We start from the raw sequence: 12,384 nt of genomic DNA on the forward strand, positions 1-12,384 counted from the left end.
AGTTTTATAAGGGAACGAGGTCAAACAGGCCAACTAGAGATGTGCCGCTGAGAAAGTTCTCGTTCCCGGCAATATTCCCAGTGAGAATATTCTCGAGAACCGAGAACGCTCCCGAGAATATTCTCAGTGTTCTCGATAGAATACATTTAGTTTTAATTTTAATTTTGTTGTTTATGTGATATTATTTGTAATGTTTTGAAACTGGGCGTTAAGACTAGTCGTTATAAACAAGGCATGACACGTGTGAGTGAGATATTGCTGTCTTGCTCACTCTTTTCGTGGCGAACGCGTACCGCGGCTTTAGGACTCGGCTACGGTATTTGAACATCAGTGTGCCTCTGAGTTTTAAGGCCCTTGCCACCCTAGCGGATTGCAAGCGGATTCAAAGCGGATTTAAAGCGGAGCAGCAACGCGACGGAGACGCCGCATGAAAATATCGTGAAGCTTCCCGAAGGCTGCCCAGCCGAGCTGGATTCGATGATTGACCTTTTTTCGAAGTTGAACCTACCTAACTGTACTGTTTGTCCCAGGTATACATTATTGTCAACAACTTCGAGTGTAGAGTCTCCAGCTTTTAGAGGAGTGGGTGCAACACGGTCTTTAGACATGATTTTTAAATCTTGTCCGTGTTCATTTTGAGACCCACTCGTTGAGAGACTCTATTGAGGCCATCGAGCATTGTGCCTAGATCGTCCACGATCTCGGCCATGACTACGATATCGTCTGTTGTCTGGGTGATGTGCTCACCGTTGATATTTATGCTGAATCCGCTCTAGCCCAGAAGCTTAAAAACATCTTCCAGGGCGATGGTGATGACGTCTTCCTGTCTCACCCCTCGCTGCAACTGGATAGGTTTTGGGTCCTGTTCTTGAAACGGACTGTCACTGTGGCGTATTTGTACAAGCCTTTCAACACTTTAATGTATCGATAGTCAATTTGGCACAGTTGGAGAGACTGCAGCACTGCCCATGTCTCAATCGAATCGCAGGCTTTCTCATAGTTCACAAATGCAAAGCGGCTGATTATACTCCTTCATCTTCCATATAATCTGCCGTAGCGTATATTATTATGGTCTATCTATGGTACTAAAGCCTTTTCGGAAACCGGCTTGTTCGGGGGGCTGAAAGTCGTCGAGCCTGCTAACGTGACAATTCGTAATGACTATCGAAAACAGCTTGTAGACATGGCTCAGAAGCGAAATGGGTCTATAAATCCTCCATTGGATATGTGCGCGACATATCGACTGAAACCCTCTTCAAATTCAGACATTATGGAGCTATTTCGTCCTCAAATAAATATTTGGTTTGCGGAAAGATTAACTTACTTTAGTGCTCGTTTGGTTAACCCGATTTGGTAAAGAAAAATTGTACGTACCTACCCCATCTATTATGAAAATCAAAAGCCATTTTTGTATGAAAAATCACCAGATAAAATTCATTACTTATATTGCAATACAAGTTACATACACTCGGCATCAAATAAATCGCACCTCCCGCGACAAGCACTTATCAAACGTATGCATCCCCACTTCCCACCAACATTGGTACCATTTGAAAGCCTAGTTTTAAACTTCATTTCATTAAAGGAAAGGTTTTTACCCCAAAAATGTGACTTTACAAGGATCCAGAGTCACTTCTTCAAAAAATAGGTAGTTACGCTATAGTCATTTTTTATTACTATAAAACTGTTAAGTTGGGATTAATCGCTATCCATCTGTTAAAGAGGACACGTAAGATCTTTATTTGGTTTTATAACCATAAAAATTGGTCTAATTGATCCCAGAGGTGAGCCCAAAGTGAGGTCTATTTTCAAGTCACATTTATGGTATATGTTAATCATTTATTTAGAAATGAAATGTATTTTTCTGTTGATTGGAGATTCGGGGGACACTAGTTGACTCCCACCGAGAAAACTACTGTAGTGAACCAACTCGTCTTTCAAACCAAACAATTTATTAATAAAACTTAGCTTAATATATTATTTTTTAATTATTTCGCCTACACTCGTATGCCAGAGCTTTTAATAACAAAGCTACCAACTTTTAATAAAGCCTCATTTAACAATACTAATTTAACAACACTATCAAAGCGAACTCATAAACATTGTTTATACAGCAATAGAGCCTATTACCGTCGGTATAACGACAAAGCGACTAATAACATAATCAACACAAAACCTAATTAGTAGCGCAAATTAACAGCGAGGCGCCATGGTTATGGTGTCTCTAATGAAGATCTCAGCTCGTGGGAGTTAAAACTAACTGTATGATATAGCAAGGTAAATAGAAAATTAATTAAAAAGTGCAAAAAGTCAGTTTCTAATTCATGCAAATCAAACGTTAGAACAATGGGGCCCTACTAAAGTTAGAGTGGGGAAAATACGAATATTAACGAGAAAGAATTAAAGTTCAATAAGGTTTACTTTTTCTTATTGAGGTTCAGCAGTGGACGTCCTATGGCTGAAATGATGATGATGATGATGAAGGTTTATTAATATAGGCAGATGTGACAAAAATCTACATTTTGAAATAAGTGATAGGTTTTGAAACAACAACATTAGTTGAAGAACTTTCTCTATAAATAGTCAATGTTTCCTATTACTAAACAAAATCTATGAGTGTCGAGTTTTAACTTTGACAATTCTCTTTTTATGCGTCGAGTTTTCAGCTTTTTTTTTTTTTTTTTGTGTATTTAAATTTTATTTACAAAAAACAGAATTTTTTTTTAAAACTAAGGCAAACTTAACTCTAAACAAATTCTTCAATTGTTTGGGGGTGTGAACTACCAACTCAAGGCTTTGTTAGCTTCCAGCATTGCCAATTTCTATTCGCGTTCACGATAAGCTACACAACAACAACAACTCATAATAATATACGATGCATTCGGATGGCTCGGGCCAACACTACACTGTTTAGAGTTTTGGAATCCCTCGCCAAAATCCTGACCTGTTAAATCCTTTCAATATCTCTGCTTCTTCGTCGCAGTGCAGTCAGTTTGCTTGGAGAATTTTCAATACATCTATTGAGTTGTGTTTGACGCTCCAGCGCCAATAACAAGCAATACGGGCGTACAATGGTTTCCATTTGTTTGTAATGCTCTATTTTTGTTATCACACGGGAAAATATGTGGATGGGGAAAGGAAGTTGTATTACAATTGAGTATTCAGTTTTGTGGCACAATACGAATATTAAACGAAAGTTTTGTTAACAAATGGATAGGCTTAGGCGTTGTCGACGGCAACTATTGTAATGACACAATACTAATGTATTTTTAGTCGAAGTAGATAGTTGCACATTTTATTTGTATTATTAGTTCAAGCTACTATATGAAACAAGTATAAAGAAATCATTGAGACTAGATTTAGGTCAGATCTTATGCTGGACAAACACAGTTAAACTGCGATAAGTTGAACTAACGTTACATTAAAATACTGGCCTTGTGTGCAAAATTTTAAGTAATTCGACAATTTTATTATACACTAGCTTTCCGCCCGCGGCTTCGCCCGCGTGGAATTTTGTCTGTCACAGAAAAACAATATCGCGCGCGTATTTGCTTACCGTTTAGACCTACCCTGGACTACGACAAACATTTTAAAACCAAAATCAGCTCAATCGGCCTAGCCGTTCTCGAGTTTTAATCAGACTAACGAACATCAATTCATTTTTATTTATATAGATTAACAGTTTCACCACACAAATCCACCTTGGTGAAACCGCGGGCTATTAACTAAATAAGTAAATTAACCCTTATTTTTCATTCCAGCGGCTTCTCAGTCGTGGCTCCCGAGGTGGCCGTACCGGGGAAGACCACTGCTATCCTGGTCACCCTCCACGGGAGAGCGGGAGACGAAACCCTGGACCCTCTGAACGTCACCGTCAGGCTGGAGACGCAGGACGCCGAGAACGATGTCAAGCTGCTGACCACTGCTAGTCAGATGATCACAGGTAAAAAGCATCACCTTCATAAGCTGAGTTGCACCACCATACTTTAACCATAACTATAACGATAATTGTTGTTTTTAATGCAGTTTGACAGACTTTTGACGTTTTGTTATATTTGAAGTCAGATGGTGCAACCCAGCCTTAGAGTAAGTTGCTAAGAAGGTATAATACGAGTAGGTACTCCATCGACGACTTTACTTTCGTTTAACAAGTAACAAGTTTAGTTTTACAAGTAAATCGTGTACTTATTTAATGAAATAAAAATAGCTTTTCTAACATTTCCAAATCAAAATTAAATGATTTACTACAACATCACCTATTTGGCTAATTATAGCAAAAAAATTTAGACTTAAAACGAACTGATTCTGGTTTCTACACTATGCATAAATCCAAGATGATTTAAAATGGCAAGTCACATGACTACACCTTTCATCAAACTTTGTCGCTTTACAATCCAAACATAAGTGAAAAGAGTGCTGCATCGCAAAAATACATAAGTCAAATAGGTACAGAAAAAATCTTGTGAACTTGTGTGGATCAACAAAGTATTTCCTCAGCAAAAGCAATACCATCTCGTAAAAGCAAACTGCTCGGGATTCGATCAAGTTATTACTACTTTGTGGAAATCTCATTTCGCCAGCCAGATGCCCTATTCACCAAACAGATGAAAAAATGTAAACTACAGGTTTCATGTACTGGAAAATATTCCAGTACTCCACTGGAGTTATTGACGATATTTTGCCAATTTAGCTTGTATACCCACAGCAGGCATTTCAGAGTCTATTTCAATTGGGCAGTGTATGGATGTCCAATTTGCTGATATGAGAGCACTCAGCGAATGTTGTGGAGTATACGTATAATGTGTGTAAGTGGTGCGATGTTGTGAGCGATTAGGTCCCTAATTGGCGACGATGTTTTATTAATTGACTTCGGTCGTTTGAAATTTGTATCTCCAATTAAAGCAATTGCTGTTCGGCATTCGTATCGATATTTACTGGACATATTTTTGTGAAACTAGCTTTTAGATTTTTTCAAAAACTTTGGACTTTTTGAAATATTAATGTCAAATGGTATCCAATTATTAGGCTTGCGATGCAGAAGATTCTTTCAATATTATTTAGTAAACCAATAAAAAGAAATAGTGAAAAGTTTTTAAATTAAGACATCATTTATTAAATAATAAATAAATAAATAAATAAATAAATCATCATAATTTTGTTGCTTAAATCTTACACAAGCCTTTCGAAACTTTTTGATAGCGAAAAAGACGAATCCCACCATCATAACAGCAAGAAGTGCTAATAATAAAACTTTAGAACACTCCTAAAGGCAACTCGCAAAGAATTTGTCGAACAAAATACACTAAAGTTGAGTTCACACCGACTTGAAATACTAAGTGAGTGCGGGCGAGGGAGGATTCCGAATAAATATCAATTTACGACGTCGCCCGGGATCATAAAGACATTTTGAGATGTCTAAGAAACTTCAACCGGCGCTACAGAGTCGCATAGTTGAGATGGGAGTAGAAGGTGCACAGTAAGACCGGCCTACCGTGCCTAAAGACGAAAGTCTACCAGTGTGTGTCACCAGTGATGACACCATGACCTCTTACTATAGGCCTTATATGGAAGCTTAAAGTTGGAGAGGGATCTAGATGTTTCTTTATGATGAGGAGCTCCGTAACTTAAGTCGCTGGTATAGGCCAAAGAACTATAGCAAGCTGAAGTAGCAATGAGCAGAGCACATAGTGCGCGGAGCTGACGCTAGATGGGGCAGCAAAGTTCTGAAATAGAAGCCACGTGCTCGGTCACTAGCTCAGCTTCAATGATTGCTAAGCTTAGGTGCAGACCACCGACTTTTGGTCGGGCGATAGTTGGGATCGATTGTAATTTGTATGAAGAATAATATGTGTAATAATATGTGCACTTTCATACATCTCCATACTGATTAACAGCCCGACCCAACTATCGGCCAACTAAAATTCGGTGGTCTGCGCCCAGGCTAAATGTATTCCCAACCCAAGCGCGTGACAACTAGTAAGGGTTACTCTATCTACCTCCATTGTGTACAGAACCCGGGTAGTTCTCCGAGAAGTTTTTCTCTTTTAACGATAATCCACTTTATGTCCCTGTTGTGACTGTTCCGTTGGTTAGTTGTCTGAGGTTACGGAGACAGGATATGAGGCATGCAAATCATGTACGGTCGACAGCACATCAAGAAGAATAACCTTTATAACAAGTGCATAAAGTTCCAAATTTTACTTGATTTTTCTATGAGATTAGCTTCTCTTATGAGAATGGGCAGATTTTGATATCTATCAAATACACTTTGATATACTTACCTATTATATCATTGGTTAGTGTCTAAAAGAGGTCAGTTTCTATGTTTCAACTTTATAATACATTTTTCCAGTGTTTTTTTTTTTCTTTTAATAGTCTAAGTACTGACATTGTCGGCCGTTTGGTGTAGTGGTTCGAAACGGACTACTATTCCGGAGGTTGCGGGTTCGATTCCCGCACAGTATAAACATTTGTGTGCATGAACATATTTGTTTGTATTGGACTGGGTGTTTTCTATGTATAGTATGTATATATTTACAAAAAAAAGTATTTAAGTATGTTTATATCCGTTGTCTAGTACCCATAGTACAAGCTTTGCTTAGTTTGGGACTAGAAGCGCAGTGTAAAATGTCCAAGGATATATAAAACATACGGATTAAAATATTTAGTCAAAAAGTAGGTCATAAAAATTCTGATTTCAGAACTAAAAAAACAATTAAAAGGCTCAACAAGGAATACATCGTCACAATAAATGACATTTGCATATTTTCATTCCACAAAATATTCCACGAAGTTCAATATTCTGCTTCGGTTGGCAACAGCCACGAAATTAATGATACCACTTTATCAATCTCGATACCATCAAACATTCATTCAACCTCTAGAATGTCAGGTCTACACGCACGGTATCTGAGACGGGCAATTTATGAAAGAGCCGATTTCAAATTCAACGCGATAGCAGGAACAATCAGAGTGCGGTACATTTGTCTTAGTCGAGGAGACACTGCAGTCTGACTTCGAGACTTTTTGTCTAAAAAGTTAGTGACATATTGAAGCCAATAAAGAAAGACTAATGGAATGGAAATAATATAGAGCAATTGGCGTTTTATTGATCAAGATCAATGATTTGAATTACCATCTTGTACCAAAAATCTGGGGGCACGGCAGTGCCCCCACCAAGTCGAGCACGGCCGTACCATCCTTTTCTCGAAGCAATTCAGGCCATTTTCGACCGCCTGTAACTTCGTTGTGGATAAAACTAGAAGGCTGAATTTTCATTAGCTATGCAGGCATTGTAAAGACACGGTATATTTCAAATTTCATTCAATTTGAACCAGTAGTTTAAGAATTATAACGGGTCAAAGTTTCTTAATTTTGTTAATTTTGTCACTCACTGACTGACTCACCGATCATCAAAATTCTAAGGCACTTCTAGCAGACCTAGAAGCTTCAAATTTGGAATATAAGTAGTGTTTGGTGTATGAATCAAGGAAAAACTAAAATATTTGGGGGCACGGTAGTGCAACCGCCAAGTCGAGTAAAATTTTTCAATTTCGGTCCAGTTTTCTAGATACATAACTGCTGTCTACAAAATACAAAAAGAAATGAGATCCCATCAAAAACAATACTTGTCAAAAAAACCAAGTCTCGCAACTCAGTTGTTCTACGGTAAAAAGTTGTGAGATCCATGTAATACCAAGTCCAGGCCAGGAAATCTTTAACGTTTTACATAAATATATTGACTTGGCCATCGCATGAAAACACGTGTAAATTAAATTATTTAGTGCGATGGCCAAGTCAATAAGTTATGTAAAACGTTAAAGATTTCCTGGCCTGGACTTGGTATAACATAGATCTCACAACTTTTTACCGTAGAACAACTGAGTTGCGAGACTTGGTTTTTTTGACAAGTATTGTTTTTGATGGGATAAGCTCTATCTTGTAAAGGTTTATTTTGTAAAAGTTTGTCGTCCAACTAATACTTTAATTCACAAAGTTAAAACTTCATTGGTAAAATACTTACATGCACTTGGAAAATATCTAGATCACTACAAACAGTTAAGTTCGTGCGTCACAATTTTTTGAGTTGTGTTGTGGTGCGGGGGATACTTAGTCGTAANAGTCGTAAAATCTGCGGTCTTTCTAGAGGTATTAGTGTGAGTCTTCGCCATCACTCGATTTCAGTCAAAATTGAATCATCAATAATCAAAACGATCTCACCTCGCATTTACATTCCCAAACTCAAAGTACCTAAGTAAATAAAAAGCGTCACAGCCAATAAAGTAAAAGCGTTCAATCAGCTATAGCGCCGATAATTTCGTTAAAGCACCGACGAGCACTTCCTAAATCGAAGTGTTAATAGCTCAAAGCGATCGGCAATCCCCTCCAAAGATATCTGCGTCTAATGAATCATGATTGCAGGCCCGATAGTGACGTAACCGATGGGCCTGATGTCGATAAGATGGATGCCTTCATACGGAAGGAAATTAATTTTGCTATTCAGTTTCGTATATCGATTGTGTGGGTCTCATTCCGTTCAGTTAAATCGGTAAATGAAGTAACAGAGTAGAGGCATAAAGATTGAAAAGGGCAAAACACAAAAAGATTAAAACTTGCCATAAATTCATGATTTCTTAGGTATAGGAAATGTCTCATGTGTTAGATGCTTACTTACAAAAATCATGAACTTTATTAGTCTTAGGTATTAAAGACTATTATTGCGTATTTTATTTGAATTTTAATTTCACTTTTTGTAGGTATTGCTTTCGGTTAAAGAATGCTTTAATATTATTTTAGAAAGCATTGTATTCACAACTAAGCGGAAATTACAAAATTCATCACTCAAGTCTGTGAACTCCAGTCATACCAGGAAATAGCATTTTGGCTTGTATTTGAATATTTTACAACTGAAGTAAGGGATTTTTTACGGATATTTTCCCTTTTTAGGATGACTACTTGTAACAGCACTATTCAGGTAACTCTCGATACCTGCCAAATTCCTCGCATCTGTACCTACTACGAGGTTTTGTTGATCATATGCTGCTGTTTTTGTGTTTTGTACACTTAACTCTCTCTAACCAATACGTATAAGTGAAAATAATACTAGCTGACGTAACTAATTCATATTCGTATGAATCGATATTACTTCCGATAATCGTTAGCAATAATCGCGAGAAGCGTCAACGGCAGGTGTTAGCTCAAAGCGGTGCTTTTCTCAAAGAAATCGGATTTGCTTATCCGATGGGTAACGAACCGGGCTTCCCATCTGCTGAAGGAGAAAAGTAGCATGAAACTGATCAAGATCGCAATCGTTTGCTTTAGGTTGATATCTGTTTTATACAGGGTGGAAACGATAAGTGATCTCACTCGATTATTTCTAAACTATACAAGATATCGAAAAACTGATTACTGATCCTGAAAGTGCTTCACGAGCTCTTTCAAACGATATCAGTAATAGGTTACAGAATTAACTCGATCCATCCGAAAATTCAATGTTTTCAGCCTCCATACTAAATGTATGCCACTATGCCAGCCACACAACATTAGAAGTGTTAATTTTTTTTTGTATTAATAATAAACACTTAAAATTAACTCATAAATTGCATTCTTATTTAAAATTGTTCATGGAAAACATTGGTTTTAGGCTTTACTTGCTATAATATTATCAAGACATGAGTGCCATGACTGTGGCAGTACTAAATGTATGGAAGCTGGTAACATTGAATTTTCGGATAGATCCAGTTTATTTTATAACTTATTATTGGTACCGTTGGATAGAGCTCGAGAAGCACTTTCAGGATCAGTAACCAGTTTTTGGATATCTTGTATAGTTTTTAATATAATGTGGTTTTACTAAATGTATGGAGGCTGGAAACGTTGAATTTTCAGATAGATCCAGTTTATTATGTAACCTATTATAGGTACCATTGGATAGAGCTCGTGAAGCACTTTCAGGATCAGTAACCAGTTTTTGGATATCTTGTATAGTTTGGAAATAATAGAGTGAGATCACTTATCGTTTCCACCCTGTATGCAGCTTGATATTTGAAGTGGTCAATGATAAAATGCTGTTACGGAAATACTAATTAGTAAAAGACTTAACTTAAGAGGTAATTTAACATATTCGTTAATGGCCGTAATTAGCTCTAAAATAATTAAGGGATGCTCCGACACTGAGTACAAATGAACGAGACGAGTCGACCTCAAATCTGTGAATATTCTGGTTTCGATTATACTAAGTAATATTAATATGGAGAGGTAGTAGGTACTAGTTCTAATGTAAAGTGGAGGAATATGATTATATTACAAGAATCAAAAAGAATCGATAGTCATATAAAAATAGTAACGAATTGAGAGATATGTAAATAAATCGATCCCGCTCTCGATTATCAACTCGTTAGCAGCAATCGCGAGCGGTGACGGCAGGTGTTAATGTTCAAAGCGACGCTAATCCCGTCTCAAAGAAATCCGATTTGCTTATCCGATGGTTAACGAACCGAGCTTCTCATCTGCTGAAGCAGAAAAGTAAGTAGGATAGTCGAGCTAGGCGACTTTAAAGAGTTGTAAACAGTTTTAATTATATTAGATATCTATTTTTAGTAAGTAGGGGAACCTGTTGTACTTAGGCCAGTTTTTCGAATTTTGATTTAAAAAAAAATAATGGTCCAAGTTAAACTTGTTTAGTGTGCATGTGTGTAAATATCATTTAATGAGCTACATAATTCATTCATAAAATTGTGTATATTTTTTAAAATTTGGGAATATTAGCTGCTAGAAAAAAGTTAAAATCTTTTCTATGGTTCCTTGACTTATAAATTATGAAATTAATAAGAATACCTGCCAAAAATATAAAGGTAGGTACACAAGTATGATATGCGTAACAAGGAAGCTTTAACCACACTAAGTGCCTTTTCACACGTTCCGGTTGCCGGCTATCCGGCGCCGGGTACCCGGTGGTGAAGTGTATGGGCATAGTACGGAGCTTTCACATGTTCCGGCGTAAATTAATCCGGCAGGCGGTCGCCGGGTGCGCGCCGGATCCACCACTGTACGTCCGGTCGCCGGGCACCGGTTAGCCGGCGGCCGAACTGACAGTGGTGTATGGAACACTCAACTAGCTTTCACACGCGCCGGCCGGTCAGTCGTCCAGGTACAGTCTGCGAGAGTTGGTGCCTTTTCACACGTTCCGGTTGCTGGCTATCCGGCGCCGGGTACCTGGTGGTGAAGTGTATGGGCATGGTACGTAGCTTTCACATGTTCCGGCGTAATTAATCCGGCATGCCCATACATTTGACGCCGGGTAGCCGGCGCCGGTTAGCCGGCAACCGGGACGTGTGAAAAGGGCCTTGCAGTTTCTCATTTTTGTATCCTGACGTTGCAAAGAGTTCTTCAAACGGTTATGTAATTCATCAAAAGTAGTTGTACTTGAAAAACCTGTCTTCATGTGCTCGTAGATCTGGGAATAATGTATAGAATGCACCTAATGCTTCTCTTTTCATATTAATTGTATGAACCCAATAATTTCTTGATATTTCTTTCCGGCGCAGATATTTTCGTCTTCGATATTTATTATTTTATTTTTTTTTTATGCATAACAAGGCAGGTATTTGATCACAACACTAACGCGTGCAGATTGCCATCGCCGGCGCAATCAATGGCAAATGACAGGTCGCGCGACCCATGACAGTTCACGCGACCTGTCATTTCCCTATGATCGCACCGTGATCGCGCTGGCGATGGCGATCTGCACGCGTTGGTTTGGTTGAAGAATAAGGGAAATATAATACAAAAGGTAGAAATGTACTGGCGAATTCGTAAATTGGTGAAGCGCCTGGATGCTGCCAGCGCAGGACTGGTCGTTTTGTTTATCTTTGGAAGATGATTTTGTTTAATAGTTGAGGTCTTTTGGTAAAATAATGAAGAAACAGAAAATGGTAATGGAATGTTTCTAGAAACTGTACCTATCTAATAATAGTGAATATTTTGATACGTTAGAATATCTCCAGTAGAATTATTCAAACCTACACATGGAAAAAGGCACTAGGTTCCTTCGAGTCTGTACTACCATTGAGGTTATTCATTCATATTTATTCCACCGGGACTTTTCTTAAACCTCATTTGAATCCAAATCGATTTGTTCCATAAAAATATTCCCATCATATTGGAAATATACCAATTTCCCTGTTCTTATTATAAGAAAGAATTTTCCCCGTAAGGAATAAAGCATGATGGATACCTACATTTTTAATAAAATTTATGAAAATATTGTGAGTTCAGATTGTCGTAAAGGAATTTCGATAAACGAAATTCATCGAAAGTAACTTATTCAAATCAGCAAAACGCACTCTCGTAAAGAAAAGAGAATGTCGTCTAGTAGAATGCCAT

The 12,384-nt window shown here is 37.8% G+C and overlaps 1 protein-coding gene across 1 annotated transcript in view; it reads left to right on the top strand.

The window, feature by feature from the left end:
* Positions 1-3,761: 3,761 nt before the first annotated feature.
* LOC114357643 (uncharacterized) overlaps positions 3,762-12,384 on the top strand; it is a gene marked incomplete at its 5' end in the record, with an annotated part of 70,971 nt that continues 62,348 nt past the window's right edge. Inside the window, one exon of the mRNA XM_028311359.1 lies at positions 3,762-3,943. Within this exon, the coding sequence (XP_028167160.1) occupies positions 3,762-3,943 (182 nt within the window). The remainder of the gene's footprint in view (positions 3,944-12,384) is intronic.

The sequence above is a fragment of the Ostrinia furnacalis genome, unplaced genomic scaffold (assembly GCF_004193835.3).
Source record: "Ostrinia furnacalis isolate ACB-3 unplaced genomic scaffold, ASM419383v2 OfSCF3306, whole genome shotgun sequence".
Taxonomy (NCBI): Eukaryota; Metazoa; Arthropoda; class Insecta; order Lepidoptera; family Crambidae; genus Ostrinia; species Ostrinia furnacalis.